The sequence below is a fragment of the Aptenodytes patagonicus genome, chromosome 14 (genome assembly GCF_965638725.1).
Source record: "Aptenodytes patagonicus chromosome 14, bAptPat1.pri.cur, whole genome shotgun sequence".
Lineage (NCBI taxonomy): Eukaryota > Metazoa > Chordata > Aves > Sphenisciformes > Spheniscidae > Aptenodytes > Aptenodytes patagonicus.
Window position 1 is genome coordinate 5616761 of NC_134962.1, and position 23907 is coordinate 5640667.

The window sequence follows — 23907 nt, forward strand, 5'->3', positions numbered from 1 at the left end:
CCCTATGTATGATTCAGAATATAAGAACGGTAGAAGTTTAAGTATAGAATTTGACTGTAATGTAGAAGTGGAATGGTTTTAATGTTTATCAGTTTAATCAAGCAAGTGAATACACTTGGTCAAATTAAAATATCTAATTATTTATTCACATAGAAACCAGTAAATTTTAGGGTTCGTAGCACAAAACTTTTTGTTAAAAAAAGAAAACAAGCTATGCCATATAGCTTCTTTACTCTCAATAAAATAGCATCATTGCAGTTAAACTTAAGATTACAATAAAAATGAAACATTCCAGATTACATCGGTTGGAGCACAATGTGATGAATATAATGAGAAAATCCTTGTCAGAAATTTTACCACAAGGAAATATCAATAGCTAACACCCATATTCTCCAACTAGAAATCAAGAATATTTGAGTAGATCTTGGCATAAAAGGCACAAAACACAAAGCAAAGCATGCTTGTGTCATTTGTCACAAAGAAGCATTGACATTTGTGCAACATGGAAAAAGATCAGCATTTTTCCAGCCTCTTCCAATATCACGGATACTTGGGGAACAGATCTTCCCCTTAATGCCAGCATATCACTCCCAGTACAGAAGGCAGTGACTACAAGACAAGAGGAGTATATAGAAGAGAACACATCCATACCCTCCCAGGAAATCCTAGCTCATACATTGAGGAAGCTGCTGCTATAGTGTTGTTAGTAGTAAATAAATACACTGCAGCCTTTTAATAATACAACCACTGGCAGCTAGCACTTGTGGGAATTGTATGAGACTGATAAAAACATTAACAATGCTGGAAACCCCTCATAAACACAGGTTTACCACCTGCATTTAAATGTGCGATGCCAGCTCCCCCTCTGCTTCAAATAAGCTTTTTTAAAAAAGTTTGAGTCCTTGAAAGAAAGGACTCGTCAGAAGAGAATGCTGCCTATTGCACAGAGGAATGGCTTTTCTGATTTTAAGGTGCTTCAGAAATACAGATCAAACATCCATGGTACTTCCTTCTGTAGTGGGCCATCATACGTGCATCTTGTTAGCAGCCTATTTGCTATATTTCTATAACAAGCCTATCCTCATCATCGCTGCTAGGGTCATCATACTCAACTCTGGTTTGCTTCCTCATCATCTCTAAACCTCTCTTTTTGTATGTCTTGGAAAGTGTTGCAGAGTAAGTCTTGAACTCGGGGGACCTGAGAGTAATTAGGGGCTTTTTAAAGGTAGTAGTAGCTGTTTCGTGTGGCCTTCCATAGCTATTTGACTGCAGGTGGGCTCCATTCTTGTCTGCGCTTCCGTGAAGGTCAAGGATTTTTTGAGGAAAGTTTGCCCGCTCTGTGTGTTCTATACCGGGTAATTTAGCCCTTGTGTCTGCCCCAGGAGGAGGCTCTGCTTTTGATCCGAATAGACGTGAACATCCAGGCTGGGAACTGGGAGCTGAGTTTTCTTTTGGAGGCAAATATGTGTTTTCTTCAATTGGAGGTTTCTCCCTTCCTGAGGCCTGGATCACCGGGTCTAACGTACCGATTCTTTGACTCTCTGTCTCTACGTTTAGTATGCTTTCCTGGCTTGCTTCTAGATGTAAGGAAAGAGGACCAGTAGTCTCTGAGTTTGTGCTGTCAAGGTGGTCACCTGTGCCTATATTTGTAAAATCAGAAGGGCAAGACCAAAAAGAAGATGCCGTTGAGTCACTCTGAACGTTTGGCTGTGACCCCCGTGGGACTGATCGCTGAAGCACAAGTGGTTGTGGCACTAAAGAGCAGATTTCCACATCACCGCTGACTTGCTGCATGGCTGTATTAACTGTGGATGAAAAGGAATGAGCTGTCATAGATATTTCCAGAGGAGCTGTAACGTTCTGAAGAGAGACGTTTGTTCTTGTGTGGTCCCTGATTTGTCCAGAAATGTCCTGTAGAAATTAGGGGGGGGGGGAGAAATTTACATTTAAAATTTTCAATCCAGAGCAATTCCATCCTTTATAAAAGTGCAATGATAACTAAGTTGACTATATCAGTAGAAAACATTTACCTCTGCTATAACTCATATCAACTGAGTAATTAAGCATCATGTCAACCTTTATTTATACAACTGTGATTATATTTGCACTCTTTTTTTTTTTTTCATTACTGCAGACCAAGTTACTCATCCCTCTTTTGATGAAAAAACTTTTTTTTTTCTCCCACTGTGTGTGGGAGGTGTAGTAAAGGATGTATTTTTTCCTCAGGTTTCTTTTTTTCTCGGTTAGGTGACAGATCATGCTAATAATTGATGGATGATAGGGGTTAGGGGTTTCAAGCTGCATTCTTATGTATGGTCTAGGATGGTGTTCTTTTCATTAAGATATTTTAATATACATATTGCAACGATGTTTGTGCAATGTAGGAGGAAAGGGTTGTGATGAGTCTGTAAGAAATATTACAATGTCTGAGGTGGTGAGATATGTGTAGGAAATAAAATTACTTCGTAAAAAACATTTTAAGGATTAGGTTCCTAAATACGATACTGCTTATGCTACATGAAGAACCCGTGCTCATGCTACATAACAGCAGTCTGGCTCAGTAGCTTCTGTCTTCAAGTGTGGCCAGCAGAAGTCTAGGGAAAAGTGTAAGAATTGGGGTGAGCGCAGACTATTCCCAGCAGCTGTGCTGACACTGCGTACAACAGCGTTGTTTGCAGCACGTGCAGATGTGTCTAAGGCCCCTTCTAGCTAACGCAGCCATCGGTAGCATTGAAACCACAGCAGCACTGGCTTCCACAAAGGGCTAAAGAAATTCCGCTGCGATGCTGGATACACATTCTTCCCATCGCTACGTGGCCATTACTACCCTCCCCACTTTTCTAGTTTCAAGCTTACTGTCTCTGTCTCGGGATACTCTGTGCTACATCTACTGGCACCTCCGACATCATAGAATCATAGAATCATTAAGGTTGGAAAAGACCTCTAAGATCATCGAGTCCAACTGTCGACCCAACACCACCATGTCCACTAAACCATGTCCCTAAGTGCCTCATCTACTCGTCTTTTAAATACTTCCAGGGATGGGGACTCAACCACTTCCCTGGGCAGCCTGTTCCAATGTTTAACCACTCTTTCAGTAAAGAAATTTTTCCTTACATCCAATCTAAACCTCCCCTGGTGCAACTTGAGGCCATTTCTTCTCGCCCTATCGCTAGTTACTTGGGAGAAGAGACTGACCCCCATCTCGCTACAATCTCCTTTCAGGTAGTTGTAGAGAGCGATGAGGTCTCCCCTCAGCCTCCTTTTCTCCAGGCTAAACAACCCCAGTTCCCTCAGCCGCTCCTCATAAGACTTGTTCTCCAGACCCCTCACCAGCCTCGTTGCCCTTCTCTGGACACGCTCCAGCACCTCAACATCCTTCTTGTAGTGAGGGGCCCAAACCTGAACACAGTATTCGAGGTGCGGCCTCACCAGTGCCGAGTACAGGGGCACGATCACTTCCCTACTCCTGCTGGCCACACTATTTCTGATACAGGCCAGGATGCCATTGGCCTTCTTGGCCACCTGGGCACACTGCCGGCTCATGTTCAGCCGGCTGTCGACCAGCACCCCCAGGTCCTTTTCCGCCAGGCAGCTTTCCAGCCACTCTTCCCCAAGCCTGTAGCGCTGCAGGGGGTTGTTGTGACCCAAGTGCAGGACCCGGCACTTGGCCTTGTTGAACCTCATACAGTTGGCCTCGGCCCATCGATCCAGCCTGTCCAGGTCCCTCTGCAGAGCCTTCCTACCCTCGAGCAGATCAACACTGCCGCCCAACTTGGTGTCGTCTGCAAACTTACTGAGGGTGCACTCGATCCCCTCATCCAGATCATTGATAAAGATATTGAACAAGACCGGCCCCAGTACTGAGCCCTGGGGAACACCGCTCGTGACCAGCCGCCAACTGGATTGAACTCCATTCACCACCACTCTCTGGGCCCGGCCGTCCAGCCAGTTTTTGACCCAGTGCAGAGTACACCTGTCTAAGCCGTGAGCCGCCAGCTTCTCGAGGAGAATGCTGTGGGAGATGGTGTCAAAGGCCTTGCTGAAGTCCAGGTAGACCACATCCACAGCCTTTCCCTCATCCACTAGGCGGGTCACCTGGTCATAGAAGGAGAACAGGTTGGTCAAGCAGGACCTGCCTCTCATGAACCCGTGCTGGCTAGGCCAGATCCCCTGGTTGTCCCGCTCATGCCTTGTGAGCGCTCTCAAGATGAACCGCTCCATAATCTTCCCCGGCACCGAGGTCAGGCTGACAGGCAATCAGCGCTAATCGATCCTCTGACAGCAAGCACGAGAAACATCCTTTCTAATTGATGCAAGTTTAATTGTTCTTTTAAAAAAGCTAATTCTAACATTAGTAAGTTTTCATTATATTTTTAACCCCAAAAATACCTTTAACACACTTTTAAACAAAATCTGTGATACAAAGTAGTCTCAACTTGAACTTTAAAACAGCTGAATATAATTCAAGTTTTAATTACCAATATCTTTTTTTTCTTTTAATAAAAAGTAATACATGAATTAAGGTACAATACCTACTTTTTTATCCATTTTGTCTTTTTGATTAACATGGTTTAGATTTTCAGTATGGGAAAATATTCCTGAGTTATTCTTTCCTTCTTTTTTCCTTCTGCAAAGTGGCTTGTCTGAGGTCGAACAAGATGTGTCTTTTTGCTGGTGTAGGTAATTTTCTATTGAAAAGAGGTTGAAGAAACTTTTACTTTGATTTTTTATTCCCCCACATGCTAGAACGTACTAAATTTCTCATCATATCACTGAACTAACTTCTATGTTTTTACTATTTTCTGTAAATCTTTATTCTAAGCCTGATACATTTTCTCATTTACTGCTTATGTGTTTGGGTTTGGGGTTTTTTTACTGGCCATTACTGTCCTGCAAAGTAATAGCTAGTCATATCTGCTATGAACGAACACGAGGTATTGTCCCTGCTTCCAAGATGGTTGTGGCATAAACTTCATTTGCATTAATACTGCTAATTAAGTGGGGGCGTGGTCATTGGAACACAGAAAACAAGTCAACGCACCAAACTCATTTCACACTGCAAACATGCAGTCTTGTTTCAGAAACTGATAAAGATCCATCTTAAAACTGTTTAGGCTTCTAGTGGAAGGTTATTTTGAGCTATTTCTTTTTAAAATGCCCTCCTAATTGTCAAATTCACATATGTAAGTATGTGTATGAAAAGCATCGTGCGTTCAGTTCTGAAAATGCGTGAGATGTTTGTATTTTTACTTGCAGAACATACTGAAGGACAAAAGTGGTTTTGCAGTTCCATGTGGAACAGGTGCATATCAGAGATACCGCTAACGTTCATTCTCTTAAAAAATAAACATTCAATGCATTAAAAAATATTCAAAATACTTACCTTGTACCTTTGATTGAGGAGAATGACACTTCTTATACTTATGAAATTTACAGGGTTGTGATGAATAGCCCTTTTTCAAAGCATCCGGTGTTCTATTTGGAAAATAGTGCCGCTTGCTTAGTCGGTTCAACTGAGCATATCCATGTACGTGCCTCCCTCTGTACCTGCATTGCCAATGGCATTGAAAGGGTAAACAAATACGTGCTATTTAAAAGCAGCCAGAGTAGAATAATACCACATCATCAGGTAAATTTAAGTCTAACAGCAATTTATTACTGTGAAGGAGATGTTTGTTTATGTCAACTCAAAAAAAAAAATCAGGATTTTAGGCAAGAGACCCACAATTATTTTATTAAATTTTTCCTCAGTAGGATTCAGTAAATCCTTGGTTTGCTAAGAGAAAAGGATTCAGGAATAACAGATCCTTTTTCCTATATCTGGAATTTTAAAACAACATACTTCATAAAGATTTGAATCGCACAGGAATCACCTGAGACTGCATAGTTGTTGGCTTTTTTACTTTTCATTTCACTTCTTATGTGCTACCTATTCATCATCACTAATGAACAACGTAAGTATTTCAGTTATTTAGAAAACTCATGCTGAATAATCCAACTCTGCTTTGTTTTCTGCTCTAGCTAGATCTTTCAGTAACTCTTAATGGTTGAGACTAGAGTACACTGGAAGGTCCCATTCCTGTATCAATAGAATCAGTCACTATACACAGAGTAATAAGTAAATCTAAAAGGACATGCTTATTCAGGTGTTTGGTGTATTAGAAAAATATATTACATTTAATAATTAATAGCTTGGCCAGTTAGCTACTAATATGTATGACCTGAGCTTCAGGACTCTCTACTTAATTGAGTCCCTCTACTTATTTGATATAGTCAAAGAAATAAATTCTGAGACCAGCAGGAAAAAAAGAACGAAACAAAACAAAAAAACACCCAAAAACCAAGCCAGAAAAAAGTCCTAGAAGAACGTCACTGGACTGGATAACATAGACCCGAGTCTTCTATTTTTGTTCTTACGATCCTTCAAAATTGCAGTGCTGTTTGCCAAACTAGACACGGTGATTAAGTTACTGACACTGATTTGTCCACAAGGGAGTCACTCTGTCTGATTTTGGTCATGAAATAAAATAAAAGGGGTGTATGCACACAATATGTGTTTCTTATTGAAGCAATTCATCAGACATTCTGCTACCCCACACTCTTGAAAGATTAGAGGCTAAATCTTCCACTGATACGAACTCCCATTAAATAGAAACTGTGCTGATTGATACAATGAGCCTTTGACAGTTTTATACTCAAATTCTTCCTGCTTGATCCTTTAAACTACAGATGGTTTTGTTAGTTTGTGTTAGAACTTGATATTTATTCTTCTGCATTCTCTTGTGAACACAAGTTCAGGATATAGATCTTCTGAGGACAAAAGGGTCTCGCGCACTGCTTTTAGCTGTAACAGGATTAAAAACTGAAATATTTTGGTTCCCTTCAGACAAAAGGAAATACTGACAGTTTTGACAGATAAGAATAATTTCTAAAGCATAGTGAGAGTCAACTGACCAGTCATCATCTTTCTTTGGTATATGTCTGTTTTGCTTAGAAAAGTCTGTTCCTGATCGTAAACAACATAGTGATATTTTTTTATAGCTTACCGTTGTGGAACTGCTGCAATGTGGGAATAGCCCTTTCCGAGAGATTTATTTTTTCCCCCAATTTTGACAAGGTTGAATTTTGGGGATGACTTTTTATTTTCTGTGGACTTTTTACACCCATTTTAGCAAAATTATGTCTGTATCTAGGGAAGCCGAAAACCATATTCCTTACCATTTTGGGGTGACTTTAATCTTTTTCTGTTTGTGGCTCCTCTTGAGTTTATTTGTTGAGAGTTTTTCCTTTTTGCAAACTACTGTTTTCTTCTTTTGCTCCGAAATATTTTTGAAAGCACCACCAGGGGCGGCTGAGCTTAACTGCTGAGAATATTGGGAAAAAATGAAGTACATGAAAATTGCAAATTACATTAACTGAGAGATTGGAAATCTATGTTCTTTTTAAACAGCACTGAATAGCATAGTTTTAGTTTTTGCTAATCACTTTGTCCATCTACTTTTATAATTAAAACAACTCACTGCTTTTGTGGATCTTCTTTCGTATGTGTATGTTCTTTCGTATTCTTCTTCCTATATAAAAAGTAAGCTTAGTCTTACAAAGCTGTTCTAGGATCTGTACAGACAGACTAGTCTATCTTCACTTACCTAAAAAAGCAAAGCATTCAAGCCTTAAACACTTTACAGGGTATAAATGCAATTTGGTTTTTTTGACATTTCAGTGTATCTAAATGATGAGAGATCTAGTACACAGTCTCTTTGACTCCAAGTATCTCCAAGTATAATAAAGTCTTGACATTAATGGCCTACTTAAGTCCTACTCTAATTCAAATAGTCATTTAAAATGAAAGCAGTGAAATACATATGCTGTTACAGAAGAATATAAAATATACTCGTAAGGGGAAAAATCAAGAAATAGAAATACATTCTTCCGACTAGACAGCATTCCTACTGAAATTCCCAAGTGTGAGAAACTTAAATATTCACACAAAAGTATGTATTTTTCATGCATCAAATGAATATGTAACTTATCTTATAAAAACATAAATTGTAAATTCTGTATCGACAAATGCCGGTAAATGTCCATAAATAGACTTTTGATAATCCTTTTATTATTCTATTAAGGGGGGGGTGGGGGGGGTGTCAGCCAATTGCACCCTCTTGAGAAAGGAAATAGAATTATTAATATTACCTCCTGCATCTGTTGTCCTTTAGAAAAGGATGAAACCAACGTTTTTAAACTCCTGTTTGTTAAGCCATATGCCACAGTCTTGCTAATATTTTTCATTTTGAAAATAGAAATATCGTATTTTGACAGTGTGCCTTCATTGCCAGATTCCTTGTCACAGGTATGCATGGAGGAATAAACGGAGTCTGCATTCCCCTTCTGCTCAGCAGGCAGAGGAAGGCTTCTCGTTAAACAACACCAAGTTAATTGAGGTTCAGCATTTAGTGATGGGAAGGTGCTCTTCGCGCTTGATACCGTTAAACTTCCAGAGTAGCTAGTCAGATTATTGTGGGGTAGCGCTGGGAATTTTTTACAGTGAGTGGTGAGAGCGTGGCAATAAAAAGTGCCAAAAGAATGGCAAAACGAAGTGGGGTTGTCTGTTGAGCTCTGAGGATGCTGCGTATCCTGCAGTGTTGGTGAAATGTCCTTAAGAATGCATGGACTTCCACCTCTGTCCCACCCCATGATCGTTGGCTCTGCACCCTTGCTAGAAGCTGACGTCATTATCAAAGAGTCACTTCCTGAGCAAAGATGATGTAAACCCTTCCTCTCTTCTTTGATGTCAGCTGATATGAAAAAACCACTTGTACACATAGAAGTAAAGCATATTTTCTTCTTTGGGGTCTGTGTAGAGGAAGTAGTTATGCTCATCCACTTCTCTTCCGTTTGCCTTTGATAATTTAATTTATTTTTGTTCTGCTTGTTTTTCCAAGCATCTCGTATAATATCCTGCTGCCTGAAGTTTTGGTTATAAAAAGTGTTATCTGCTGTGGTTAAGATATTTGTTGTTTCTGAACAGACTGGTGAACAAATTACTGGAGTTTTCCAGTTGGCATGTACGTTCCATCGTAGCTCTCCTTTGCTGGCCTTTTGTCTCACTTCAAATTTTGAAGGGGACCAAAGCAGATCATTAGAGTGAGAACTGAGTGATCCGCCGTTGGAAGAGCAGGGGGGGGTGGTGAAGGTGTCTGTCACAGATGTGCAAGGTGGAATCTCCTGTTCTGATCTAAGCAAAAGCGACAAATCTGAGGCTCTCTTGTCTTGCGGCAATTTAAGGATATATTTTGGAGAAAAGGCATTTTGTTGTGGGACTGGCGTTAAATCACCAGGTTGCAGATGATGAATTTTAGAAGACGCATCAACAGCATTGTCGTTAAGAAGTGGTACTTTTGCTCCTGTTTTCACAAGACATGTTTTGACATCTTTATCTGTCGCATTGTGCAAGGCAAAAGAATTGCAATCACTTCCCCTTAATTCAGGCCCTGAAAATCCCACAAATGAAGCTTTTGAGATACCTGCTGAATGTGAAAGAAGGTTAGCATCACTACAATTAAGAGCTTTTGTGGGGAGTTTGATTGTTTTCGTATATTCCACATTCTCGGTACCTCCAGTGGATTCATTAATTCCTGTGCTTAATTTTTGCTCCTCTGCTTTACTGGAGAATTTCACTGGTGCTGTGGAAAGACACTGAGTGCTACTGCAGTAGACTCTCTCTGCTTCATTTACTGCATTGTTTTCACTACTGGGACTAGGGCAGGACTTTGAAATAATGTTTAGCGTCTTCTCCACTTCAAATTTCAGCTTCTTTCTTTCTGATGGTAAATTCTGGGATTTCCCTGCGGCTTCTCTGTTGTTGTTGCAGCGGACCCACGGGGGCGTCAGAGCGTGCTGGCCCGTCTCCTTATTCCTGCTATGGTTTCCATAATTGTTTGAAGTGCTTTTACAATCTGATTCAAATGTACTGGACTCTTTTCCAGGGCTTGGTTTTTCCCATTTGCTACTCTGTACTGGCAACCAGTCATCACTCCTCCTGTTAGCGTTCAGCTGACACTGAGTATTTTGAAGCCTGAGCTCACAACTGCTTGGAGCTAGTAATGGGCTGTTGCCACCTGGGTATTTATCTGTGTCACTGCCACTGAGGTCTTGGGAAGTTTTGCTCATTACAGTACGTGCACTAGCATTTACTGAACGTGATGTCTCCATTACGTAGGTTACACTGTCTGCAGTTTTCTCGGAGGACGCACTCTGTACAATATGATTACCATTACTACAGGTTTCTGATTTACCAGTGTTTAAACCTGTTGTCACAAGGGAGGAAAGACTGTGACTTACAGAGCTCCTGCCGTCTCTTTCCTCAGTAATTTCAGTACTGCTGACTGATTCCTTTGAATCAGGAGTGAAGCTTGTCATATCTGTAATCTTATTCCCCCTTTGTTTAATTTTCTTGGCATTTTGACTGCTTTTCATTTTTTGGTAGATTTTCTTAAATGTTTCATCTCCATACATTTGCCATTTTTCCTGAGAGAACATCTTTAACTTCCTTTGATTGTGTTTCTTATTTTTAGCACTGATTACTTCTCCGGCCCCAAGCTTTTTACTCCCTTGCAACTCCTCAGACGGAGGATGATGATCAACCACATTACTTAGTGGCAAATCATCCACTGCTGTTTGTCTGACGAGAGCTCGGGGATGACTATTAGGAAAATCCACTGAATTTGCAGCAGGGTTGTTGCTAGGCAGCAAACTAGCAGTGCCTGTGTTTACAGACTGCTTAGTAAGAGAAAGTGGTTTTGAACAACCTGCTTTGTCATGTGCCATTCTTGTGCCCTCCACAAACGGCAAGGAGTTGCTTCGTGTAACAGGCACAGTATCTACCGCTGTGGAGAACTGGGTGGGGACTGAATGAAAAAACACTGGCTTGCATTTTTCTAGGGGTGCAAAGGTAGATTTTGCTGAACAAAGGGACAGATTCTTTTTCCTATTTACATCGCAAGTCCTGATGTCAAAATGGAAAGAGTCTTTGTACGTGTAAGGCATTGGCAGATCGATGCTTCCCTGTTTAGAAAGGACAGTTTTCCTGGGCCTTACGTTGTCTAACTGGGTATCATCCACCACACTTTTGTTATGAGAAATAAGTTTTGAAATGTGTTCTTCTAGCCTCTTTTTCTCTAGCATCAAGGCTGTAGCTTTCTCAGCTGCATCGAGCTTTGCACTGCTTCCGGAGGTACACCTTAAGCTGCTGGAGGCAGTTTCATTTTCCAGTTCTGTGCTGTGTTCATAGAGACTGTGCAACGGGCTGGATGATGCCATCTGTTGTTCTGTACTATCAGAGCGTGACAGATACCCTGAGTCAGTGCTCTCACACTTCTTTAGCTTGCAGTCAAATGGCTTGTAATCCCACTGCTTTTCTGAAGAGGTTGCTTGCTGCCTTTGCAACTGCATGTGCTTATTGGCAGTTGGAGTTACTTGCTCCTGTATCTTCTTTCTCTGGCACTGACCATTTGGCAAAGCTCCTGGAGATGATAAACTTTGAGGTTCTCTCTCAGGAACCCCCTGATTAGCCTTTGAACTAAAGGACTGGTTCGTTGTTTCTTGATTTTCTGAAGCGAATGATGAATTGCTTGCTGCCGGCAGTGAAAGGTCATGAAGAAGTTTCTTAGTGTCTGTTACAGCACTGGTCTCTGAACTCATTTGTTTCATCTGCATCCCCTTCTCTTCACAGGTGCTACTGGGCAGTTTGCTGCCTTGATGTGAGGTGACGCTCTCTGTTGATTTCTCGGTTTGCTCCAGCACGCCACTGTTGTCAGAGTCTGAGGGCAGTCTGGTATTGTTGACGTGTGTTTGAGTTCTTCTGTGCTTATACAAATTGCTTTGAGTTTTAAATGCAATACCACAAGTGGTGCATGGAAAGGGCCTCTCTCCTGTGTGAGAGCGAATGTGTTTCTCAAGGACACTTGGCTTCAAACAATCTCGTCCACAGTGTTTGCAGATATATTTCCCAGCTTTTTTTAATTTTCCTGGGCTTCCAATAGATGCATTTACACAAGAATTTGGTGACGATAAAACTGGTAAAGTGCTCACTATGTTCAATGTTAGAGTTTGCCCGAGTTGCTTCTGGAAAACTGACTGAGGCTGATCTGTGCCTTCTGAAGGAACAAGTGGATTCAGGATTAGAGGTATGTTACTGCTGTCTAGATTTACACAGCTCCTGCCAGTCACTACCTGACTGTTTGGCTGAAAGCATCCTGCCTGGACGGGCTGATACAGCGGTATGGTAAGGGCTTTTAGATACACAGGTTGAGGCAGCGCTTGCTCCTGTTGAGGAATCACGCTGCCTCGGCTGAGATCTGAAGAACCCTGTGCGGGCTGGAGAGAAGAGGTTGGAACTGGTCGATCTGCTAGTGCAACTGTAAAACCAGGCTGCTTCTGTGCCTCCATTTCAAAGGTTATCTGCCATATGCTCATGTATCTGTAGGGGAGGGGAAAGAAAACAAGTAGGAATCTTCAGACAGCAAAGTAAAATAAGCACTTTCAACTGCTGGACTGGGAAAGCTAGCAATTAAGAATATCACAAGTCTTATATACAGGCATTATACAGACAATTATTACTTCATTTTCCAATTGATTCGTCTCACATTTCTTAGCTAGGAATTAAAGTTCGGTACCGTGTAAAGAACAGTGAACGTTGCACTTAAAACCTACAATAAGTACCCAAGGTATTAGAAATAAATCTGAGTATCAGATTTGCAAATGGAGGCTCTCAGCACCCCAGAAATAAATACAATTTTAATTTTCTGGAACCACATTCCCATTACATGTTTGTCCCATGTTTTTTAATTTAAGAATTTACATTAATAAATGTTAATATAGAAGCACAGAACAATTAAGGTCAGAAGGGACCTCAGGAGGTCTCTAGTCCAAACACCTGCTCAAAGCAGAGTTAGCACTGGGGGCAGATGAGGTCGCTCAGGGTGTTTTCTGGTCTGGTTTTGAAAACCTCTGAGGATAAAAACTGCACAGGTTCTTTGGACGACCAGTTCCAAACACAGGACATTAAACATGACTGCATATTATCTGTGTTTACCCAATTTAAGTGAGCTAAGGCTAAACACATTGCAACAAGTGCTGCAAAATTAAAAAACACGTGAACAAAATGAAACTGATGTCCTGTTTTACAAGTGAGACTTACATAAATATGTACAAAGTAGAAAAGATGGTATCATAGAAAAATAGTGGGATAAATTAAAGCTGTCTTTTGTGTAGCCCAAATTAATTTTGTCTAACTAAAGGCGATATTGTGATATACTGCTTATTTTTAGATGCTTTCAATGCCAGATCAAAACATTTTGTAGACACAGTTTTTGGAAAAAGTTAACCTATTCTTATGAAATCTGTCCAAATATATTCAGGGTTGGTGCTGGTCCAGACTACTTCTTATTTTAACAAAAAATTGTCTTGTCTTTTTTCTTTCTTAGAAACAAACTAGGAAACTATCAAAATAAGCTAGTTGCAAATTATTTTGGGGGGAGCTGATAGAGGCATCAGCATAACCTCTTGTAATTATAGTTTGGGTGAAAATCAGAAGGTGATCTGTGAATGTTTATTCCAATTCTTAGTCAGCTATACTCACAGCTCTGTATCCATTGGCTGTTATGAATAATAGGCTGTTCTTGTGCAAACAGTCATAAAAACCCCATTTGAAATAACATAATCAGTGGCTAAATGTGAAATCTGCTATTTGTTGCCTTAGTGCATAATCTGTAGTGGTGTTTCTGTACCTTCCTTGGATCATTTCAAGAGGTAATCATTACTGGGAAACAGTTAAAAAAAACTACTCAAAAACGTTGTTTAAAATTTGGACTGGTTCCGTATGACACACACACTATGTTACTGTTACACAAAGCCAAATCTCTGCTGCATGTAGTTACTGAGAATTTTGCAAATAATTCACGTAAAGGAGAAATGGCAAACTCAATTTAATTGGTTTTGAGTATTCCTCAGTTACTATTAGAGCAGTTAATAAAGCTGGTAAGTTGATATAAAGTTGGATGGAGATCCAAGAGAAGTTCTGTTACTTCACAACTGAAAATGATAGCGTCTGACTCACGTCACATGAAAAAAATGGGAAAATAACTTTCTATTAATGATCAAATGGAACAGGTTAAGGTCAATGAGTTATGTGCTCAGTAATAAATGTAATTAGCATCTCAATATATAGACTAGGAATTCAGGTAGTTTTCATGTTAAATGTATGCACCATTGAAACTGAAAGATAAAGCAAGCCTCTTGGTTATCAGTCTTCTGCAAAGGAAAAGGTTTTGCATATTAGGATATTGCCTTTAATCCCACTGATTATTTCCTCCCTATGTGTAGCTCACAACGCAACTGTAAATACTTGTCTCCTTGAGCAACAGAAAACTAATGTACCAAGAACCTGGTACCTATTACTCCGCGCTCCTCACTCGGCACCACTTCTGGAAGTTCTGTTGCTGGCTGGCAACTTACGTTTCACAGCCAAGGCTCCTTCCAGTTTCTCTCTCATCTGTTCTGCTTATTGCAAGAATTGGAAAAGTGGAGTTAAAAACAGCAATGCAGTCCCTAGGATGTGTTCTCTGACTTTCCTTCTGGTCACGAGCAAGGCCATTAGCTTCTCTGCATGCATTACGTGCATCGACAAAACTGCTGATGAGCCACTGAAGCAACTGAGTTGCTACCAACTAGCAGTGGGCTCAGGGTTAGACCATTTATGGGAAAGGTGTCAGTGCCCGATGGGATTCTTTGTCTTCACCCAAAGATTTTAGTGTAATAAAAATCCCAGAAAACAACCTGTAAAATGAACTGATCTCCGCATAGCAATGTGTTAGATTTTGCCTTTTCTCCTTTCTCATGATTTATAAATTAAACTCAGTTATCAAGCATGGACTTTTCTTGTCCACTTCAGAGATTTCTACATGGAGCAATCGCTTCAGTGGCTTTGTAATATAGGTATTGACTATATGGATAAAAGAATGTTAAAAGAATGTGGCTTGTTAAAGGAATTAAGTTATTATCCATATTCTGCAGTGTGGTTAACACTACAGGATAAAAGTGGATTTCTCTAATTTGCAAAGTGAGGTTATAGACACTTCAAATCCATTTAAGATGGTTCTTAAGCTCTACAGTCACCTTTATTTATAGCAATTTAAACGCAGCATACAGTCAAAACAGCAGCAAGTGATAAGACATGAGCCAATGGTACTCATAAACTAAGCATGCAGTAGTTTTTCCAAAGATCTGAAAATAAAGAAAAGTTGAGGGGAAAAAAAAAATACGCTGCAGAGACAAAGACTCAAAGAAGAAAAGTGAAGTCTGAATACCATGTAGCTTAGAACATTTAACAAGTACCACATCAGATGAAACAAGTCATAGTATTTATGCTCCCTGCCTTCCCCTGGAGAGAAGCGTGGAAATGCGGCATTTACATTTCCACTCCGATAAGCCTGCTCCAGTGTCACAAACTATGTTCTCTCTTTGACTCTCCTCATGCGCATGCATAGTTGATGGGCCCTTCAAGGCCAGGCTGTAAGTTAGTAGGACTTACGGTGGACAGCTGTTTTTAATATGAATCCTGTAGTTCCAAAGTACCAGACTCTGGGTAATTTCACTTATTCTGTTAAGTTTCTGGGGCCCAAAATACAGTGTAATTCTGAGAATCATTTCAGTGCTCTGTAATGGTCTACAAAGAAAATACTTAAATGATTACAGAAAATTTAAGGGAAAGTTTTAACTAATGCTAAACAATTAAACTAAATGGTGATACACAATCTCATTGCTTTTAAGAGTTTAATAATCCATTTCTACCAGCTGTGGTAGTTTGCTGCTTTTCACAGCAAACAAAAGATACTTTCTTCCTAAGTGAAACTTCTGTGGCATGTATTCTGTTGTGGCCAGTACCATCATACTTTTCACATCTGTCGTTTATACACAAAAAAAGCCACTATATTTCTTTGTACATTGACAAAAATAGCTCATCTCAAACTCATTCTACCCCAAGGCTAATTTCTGGGTAGCCCTTGCCTAAAGTAGAAAAACTTCCTTTGTTGATTATCCCCCAGGCTCTGTTACTGAGCATCTACCTGGTGTTCTGAGCTCAATTTGTAACTTGTAGCATCGAACTACTGGTATAAAAACGTCATCCTAATTAGATAAGGGAAAATTTCCAATAAACAAAACTAAAAGCAGTATTTGGCCTGTCCAAAATGTTCTAAACTAGTTTCTTAAGCTATCAAAACTGGTCAATAAAATTCCATCTAAATACAATTATTTTGTTCCTAGTTTTAATTATACCTTCAGGTACACACCGTAGGTAGGTCTGTGGAACACTGAAAAGTCAGAGAGTGGAGTAGTTTCAGACGACAATCCAGTGTAGCAGAAACTGTCTTATTCTGTATACGAGAATAAGTATAAAGTATTTTAATAAGGGGGGGTGGTATAAAAAACTCCTTTTAAATCCAATGTGTTCCTCTTTTCTATATAACTTTTTCCTTAATTCCAAATATATTTTATAAAATTTGCTTCATTTTATCAGCACTGTTGTTATGCTCTTGGATTATACAACCAAAAGATTTTTGTCTTCTGCATGGCACACGTAAATGCACTGTCAGCTGCCCATCATTGTTAATAAAATCATTAAACAAACATGTAACTACTTATTTCCTGCACTTACATAGAATTTTTTGGCACACCACTGAGAGGAGCATCATAGTCTTTGAGCAGATGCAGTGCTCAATCCCCTGGCTTGGTCTACAGAGATACTCTGTAGACATGATAGAGTTAGTTTATTTTTGTAACCACACAGAAGCAGCTTTTCAACACTCTGAACATACATAATACACTATATCATATCAGAAGTCTTTGCCTTTTTTAAAAGCTTTTGGTGATCCCTACCTTACATATAATACCAGAGAGCATACAGAAGTGGAATCCTCTTTAGTCTGTAAATAATTTTAGCTTACGTACCTTTTACTGAGCCAGGCATTTCAGCAAAAGAAGTCTCATTTCTGTCAATACTTGATGCAAGCAGAAAGAAACGAGGACAAAGACTTGAAACAGATTAGAAGTAGGAAGTTGGTTTTTTCTTTTTTTTTGCATTGGTGTCACAGTAACAACCTTCAGAAAACAGGAAGAGATGAAACAGAAGAAAATGAAGTAGCGTTTCAATCTCTTCGTATCCTTTATCATTATTGATGTAGGAACCTATAAACAGAATCAGCTGTCTTCGAAATGTAGGCATTTTGTACACTGCATTCAATTGTATCATTCGGTGAAATACACGGATACAACAGTAGAATCTTTTCCTTTATAGCCCTAAAGGTAATTTGCTTATAACTTTACAGTAAAGATCTCTCTTAAAATGTGTTGGAAAAGAAAATAATGGTGGAGAGAAGACCCTTGCTACATATGAAATGCTAAACTCATCCAGTGTGGGTGTTATCCACCAGCTTCTTCTAATGGTGCCCCGCGGCAGGGCAGAAAGCAGTAACAGGAAGGAAAACACTTCAAGAATGTTAAAAGTGTTTAGGTCATGCTCAGCAAACCTCCCTAAAATTTGTGACAAGCTGTAGGGAAAACAGGATTAGGGGACAGAGAAGTCAAGAGAAGTGAAAAGGTCATTTTAAGAAGAGTTTAGATTTCGTTTGTGGGTTGACTTCATAAAGAGTCCTCGGATAAAGCAGTCGGCAGAGCCAAGGTGTCCTGTTAGGGGGAGAGCTGTTCTTTATGCAAACACCTGTTTAAAATATGGACTGGAATGGCTAGTTCCTCCACTGCTATTAGACGGAGTAAATCCCAAACTGGAATATGCATTCCCTATAACGTTACAAAATCAGCACATCTGGCCTGTAAAATTTCCTTAGGAACACTGTATTTTGGAAGATGTAGCTTTGAATCTGGTTAAAACTTACTGCAACGAGCATCTGCCCCATTCAGATAGCTGCAGCCGGTATCTTGTAAATTGGATGGTGGTGAAACTAATATTATGATTGTTTGTCCAATATCCCCTTTAGCGGAAGCTCTTTCTTTTAGTAATTCAGATGATAGACTAATGATGGAGGTGTCAATGGATTTTCATTCTACACAGCTTTATTGATCTTGGAGAGTTTTACCTGTTGTTTGGATTGCTTTCAGTTTGTTTCTGGACCCTATTTTAGTAGGCCTCTAATTTTGGAGGTGGACAAATATTTCTGTCTTACACTTCCTATCTTTCTTCCCTGTCATTTAGTTATTCAGGGGGCAAAAAAGCTCTTAACAGGGCCTAGTACTGTTGCTTAAAATCCTTCTAGTTTCTATTATACCCTGAAATGCTCCCAGTAATTGGTAACGGCACTGCACCCGCTGAAAATCAGTGGATCTAGAAAACTACTTGACATCGTGAACTGCTTTGCAGTGACTCATGCTTCTGTTCTACAGACTCATTCTGTCCATATGGATAAAACTACGTGCAGCAACCAGTTTCAGCTCTTCTGGGAGAGACTTTCCTAAAGGAATGGATTCTCACATATAAGTGAGATCTTCTGCAGGATTATTGCATGCTACACTCAACACACTAACAGAGAAGAAAAGATGCACACCTTCTAACAGAATACTGGCATGAATCAAATCATACAAACAGACAATTATGGGCATTTTACATAACCAGTCAAAATTAGTTTCTCTTCAGTTTTACCACATATCTGAAGTCCGTTATATTTTATTCCACTTTGAGACTGACTATTATTATTTTAAGTTAAGATGAACTTACTTAAAAGGGACACTTATTTTAAACAGTACTAATAATTCCAGCAGTATGCTGGAACTAGTAACAACTCTAAAACGTATATAAGCTTTTAAAATTCATTAATTAGAACACTCAGTAGCGTATCAAATTCTAAATGCTAAAACTGCAAACTTCTTATCCTGAGAGCCTTAAAGAAGCAATACTTTAAAAAAGCAAGTTACAACTAAAGCAAGTGACTGCATGGATGTCTGCCACTATCACACAGGTTTCAGGGCTTAGCAGAATCTTTTGAAGCTTGATTTAAAAATCTCTAAATCTTGAATAAGTGAGTCTGGAATCAGGCTGACTCCACAGCATCCCATGATTCTTCCCATTTATATGGATGAACATACTGCTGTAATGGCTGGAAGTAATTTGGACTGTACACTTAATACAGAGGACCAGTATTACACTGCATTAGTTCTATTTGAAATTAAGTGATTTTTGTTTTCTCTTTTTACCCAATCTATTTTTGGGTGTCACTTCCTAAGCTGGAATCTCTATGCAAGATTACTTATATTCATTTAAGTTCAAAACATTATCCTGCTCAGAGAAAGCCAATTAACTTCAGTTAGCTCAATATGCAGCAAATTATCTATTTTAACTATGTATAAAGATAAACCTACTGTCAGGTACCACACAGTAGGGAGTATGTGGTGCGACATTGCGCTTCACTCTCAATTCATGTCTTAATCAGGATTTGAGGAGATAACCCCACGGACCGTTGGTAGGCATTTCTAGGTTCCAAGTATGTGCGGAAAGGGCTCCTTCGCAGGCGTCTAAAACCCTGTATCCTCCAAAGATACCTACGGGGTTTTAGTCAAAGATGCAGTCATGTGAAAGTAGCAATAAGCTTGCTTCCTCTACTACTAAGGAAATAGATTTCAAAGATCCTACCAACTGCATGTTTTAAAGCACTTTACAAACTTAAATGAAAAGAAAGTGTCTTATAGGATTGTTAACTATTAATTTTTCTTATGAGGACAATGATGCTGAGAACAGCACACAATATCTTACTGTCAGCAGAAGATACAGATACCGGAATTATCATTTCCAGTTGCTAGTCTACCACTGATGGCTAGCACGAGGTGCCAATGTTTATGAAGAACTCCCTTGATTGACTAGACAAAACTTCTACGTAAATATTAGTATAATAAAGTAATAGTGAACCATAGGGTCTGAAATAAATTTTGTGCCGGTACTTTAAACGCTACTTGTTTGATGGAAAAGTTTATGAGTGTACCCTAATTCTGGCGCTTTCTAGACCTCAATTCAAACTAGCAAAACGGAACTGATACATTTCCTGATTAGCCCAGAAATTACTGTTAATCTTGTTTTACTTAAAAACTATTTCTGCCTTTGCTCTTTTCTCAGTTTGACTTCATACTTTGAAATGCCTCATAACAGAAGTACTGACTTCACCTTCTCACTTGTTCTTAAGGGATGTATCTGATCCTACAAGACTGCAGGTTCCAACAGCAGTGTGCAGACTGCTTAGAACCTTGTTAACAAAGCTGAGCGCCTCAGTCCCCTGCAGAATTAGGATGAAAATGTGTAATTCCCTAATCTTCTGAAACCCTCACAAACTTTCAATGATAACATTTCTTGCTCAAATTCTGACTTTGGGAAATCCTGCTACTTGTTAAGAAGTCATTCTTCCTGAAGTTTTGCCCTGCTTCATATGTTATAAAAGTATAAAGCAACTAGAAAACACACGGACCGAACTTTGAAATTCTTGTACCGTATCCTGAGGACAAAGATTTTTGACACTGTACTTCCACGATTGTGTGGTATCAGTGAAATTGTTTTCTTTTTTTATCTTTGTAAACACTGTACCAGAATACAGTATTAAAACCTTTTAAGAAGAATGTGATCTGTAATACCTTTCCTTCATTCTAGAATAGCACCGTTTTGATCATTATTAAATATACAGTTTTCTATCTTTTTGATTCTCCTTTTCTTGAATATCCATAAATGAAAACATTCAAAAGGCTTAAATCAATAAGCACATTGTTAGCTAAAATATATTTTAGTGTGTAAGTAAACATTGTATTGGCCTTTTTGATCTCTTCATGCAATTTGTATTAGAGAATATTTCCTATTCTACTTCTTACGCTGCTACTTTCCTCAGCTCCAGATGTAAGAAATGCTTTCTAGTTTACTATATGTCTTTATTTTAAATTTACACCACTTCTTTTTATAAAAGAAACATATCTAACACACCTGTTGGTTTTGTAACACTGTTGGTAGCTTCACAATGAAAAAAAAATAGGATTGCTAGTGCTTAAAAAATCTAAAAACCTCAAAGGATTTCCATTCTTTTGTCCTTTCATCAAATTTGCTCCCGTGCATTTCCCTTGTTAGGAAAGAGTTAACAACCTCCAGCCAGCAGTCTGTAATCAACAGGTTGCTCTAACAGAAAAATAATAACCCTAATCCATCTTTTAAAGTTTAGGAGGTTGGACTAAATGATGAAAAAATACTGATTAAAGCCCTCTTAAAATCAGAAGTGGGGCCAGTACTAAAATGCTTTGTGTTTTGGGAAAAAATCTTTCTCATTGCTAAGTGAAAGAACCATCACATTAAAAAAATTATAACTTTAAAATTTCTGTCTTACCATCTAGAATTTAATTATATCTCTGCCTATATAAAATGATAACAAAACACTTGCTAACCTTTAGGTGGCCAATTCACAGGCGGGTGGAGAGGCTCAGGTCTCTCTGGAATAGCGCTGAAACGAAGCATCCTGTTTCCTTTTTTCAGTGTCTTTCTCTTCTCTTTTTTTTAAGCATTTGAATTGAAGGGTGGGTGGTGGGGTGTGTGCAAAGCGAGGAGGGGGTGAAGTCAGCCCACGCTTGGTGTGGGAAGAGTTTTAATGGCCGATGCTGGTAATGTGGTTTGCCTGCTACAGTGTCTGCACTACTGCAGCTCTGTGTGTGGGCGTAAAGAAATGACACGACTGGGTTTCAAACCATTACACTGAAGATTTGCAAACAGTTAAAAAAAAAAAAAAACCACAACCCCATCAGGCACAAATGAAAAATTATCCCTGATTTTATCTTTTTCTAAGGTTTGTTTGTGGGGTTTTTTTTTTAACTTAACAGATGTAATCCAGTCAAGTTTCTTCCTCAGCCTCTAAATTAAAAAAGGTAAATTAAGTATTTAGGAAGGTTTTTGATTTCACGCAGTGTGAACATTTTGTTATGATTTTTGCTGCTATTTTTTAATTAACCTACAAGAGCCCGTATTCCAAAAGGCATCCAGATTTCCACAGTAAAAATCTTCACAGGACGCCTGTATTTCTGCCTTTGAACATGCTAAATAGGTACCCAAATCTTGGTAGCACTGAGTAGCACGGTACGATAGACATAGCAGCCACTCCACAACCGGCCAGGTAGGAAATCTTAGACCACGACTATTCCCTTGAATATTCCACAAAATGCAGCCAAGAAAAAAAGGGACACCTTGGCAGCCCATTTTTGTTCAGTAGTCTCGCAATGCATCAGGCTTACTGATCCAAATCAGGCAGAAAACAGGCTTGAATGTTTGTTGTAACTACTGGATATAGAGGAGACCCACGGGAGTGAGACAAAGGGGCTGTTCTCTAGAATATCACGGGGAATGAGAAGAAAATGCTATTTAAGCTAAAATATAATTGCTGGCACAAAAGAAGGTGAATATAAATGGTTATGAATACACTGTTGTTGGGAGGGACAGGTGGAAGTCTTTTGTCAGGCAAGTGAGAACATTTCTCAAACATATTTTTGACCACAAAGAGTGAAACAGAGACAAAACAGTTTTTGAAAGGAGCTTGAAAACTTCAAGGAACCTTTATGACTTGGCTGCTCCATAATAGTAAGGCACTAGCACTTGTTAAATGCATATCTTCATGTATGTATGAGAGAAGACATCCAGCTTGAAAAATCGTGTGCTTGGACACAAGGTATATGCATTCTTGAGTGTAATGGTTTAGGTGTGGGGTTTTTTTCCCAATATTCAAATGAGCCCCCAGTTGAACAGGATTTCCATTGCATTTGGTATTCTGCTGACAACAAAAAGCAGGAGAACTGGATACCTAGGCAAAGGGGAATGGGAAAGAGAGGAGAGACTTCATGACGCCCATGTTGCTATTTAGTGCATAGTATCACTGGCAGCTCTTCACCCCATCTCCTGGCCGCAGTGTGAAGCAAGCAGCTGAGAGCTCCCAGCGTGGAGGATCCAGAGCTGAATGCCAAATCAGCAGAATTCAGTGTGTGAGTAAAAACAGCAAGACTGGACTTGAGGACTTCAGCCTACTAATCCCAACCTTTAACAAAGAACCTGATAGAGGTAGTTAAGCAATTAATCACACTACAGTGAATGAAAAACGATCTTCAATTCTGTATCTATCTGGTAAAACTGTCAGAGACACCACCGCTAGTACACAGAAGTACAGGCTCACTTGGTATTAAGTGGGGTCTGGCTACTAGCCACAGTAGAAGCTTGAATTCTTCTTTCATATATAAACTAACGGCTGAGGTCAGCTCCAGGAAAATTTTGCCAGAGAAATGTCTGTGGGCTCAGCTGGTACAGTAAAGTGCGTGTTTAGAGAGAAAAGAAATATGGCTCCCAGCAGGGCTACATTCATGCAGACTCAGTGCAATTGTACAACATGATGTAGACTGCAAACTGAAATAGCTTAAATCAATTCAGTAAAACTGGTACTTTTCCTAGCATTGTAATTTTTTTGTGTGTATAGAAGTAAAAAAACCCAGATTTTTACCTTTTTTATTACTTTGTCTTTCTCTAAACTCTAACGTAATCTTTGTGTACTGTCTGCTCAATGAAGACACTTTTTGCCCAGTTAAACACGTCCATTATTAATGAGTAGTATCATTAGAATCTTTTACTATAATTCATGTTTTTTAAAAAATACTAATTACAATTTTCTTGACCCAGTTTGAAGATTGTAGTAACAAAATATATAGCCTGAAGCAGTAACTCTGGAAGGTGTATCTTGCTCATTTTTGTCTCAGTATGTCACAGACAACTATGTATAGTGACTCTGTAGTAGTCGTATTTCCAAGTCACTGCAGCATTCATCATTTCTGCCATGGTATTGGCCA

The 23907-nt window shown here is 39.3% G+C and overlaps 1 protein-coding gene across 5 annotated transcripts; it reads right to left on the reverse strand.

The window, feature by feature from the left end:
* Positions 1 to 119: 119 nt before the first annotated feature.
* On the reverse strand, positions 120 to 21712 carry ZNF831 (zinc finger protein 831). 5 transcript variants are annotated; one of them, XM_076352130.1, is made up of 9 exons: positions 21478 to 21712; positions 17008 to 17157; positions 16350 to 16433; positions 8194 to 12478; positions 7524 to 7574; positions 7222 to 7367; positions 5387 to 5550; positions 4540 to 4691; positions 120 to 1911 (listed from the first exon to the last, which is right to left on the reverse strand). In XM_076352130.1, exons 4-9 carry the CDS (start codon positions 12472 to 12474, stop codon positions 1057 to 1059), a joined length of 5649 nt encoding a protein of 1882 aa, XP_076208245.1. In that variant the 5' UTR covers positions 12475 to 12478; positions 16350 to 16433; positions 17008 to 17157; positions 21478 to 21712; the 3' UTR covers positions 120 to 1056. The 5 variants fall into 5 exon arrangements, with proteins under 5 accessions (XP_076208245.1, XP_076208246.1, XP_076208248.1 ...); XM_076352131.1 differs by having other exon boundaries at positions 16336 to 16433; XM_076352133.1 differs by lacking the exon at positions 16350 to 16433 and having other exon boundaries at positions 7222 to 7364.
* Positions 21713 to 23907: the final 2195 nt, after the last annotated feature.

Excerpts from the sequence above, each read along its gene's own strand:
- ZNF831 (XM_076352132.1), bottom strand. The coding sequence starts at position 12,474 with ATGAGCATATGGCAGATAACCTTTGAAATGGAGGCACAGAAGCAGCCT. Across the intron at positions 7,575-8,193 it reads AAGGACAACAGATGCAGGAG|GAAGAAGAATACGAAAGAAC; the intron begins GTAATATTAATA and ends CTTTTTATATAG. Across the intron at positions 5,551-7,221 it reads ATTAAAGTCACCCCAAAATG|GTACAGAGGGAGGCACGTAC; the intron begins GTAAGGAATATG and ends TTGGCAATGCAG.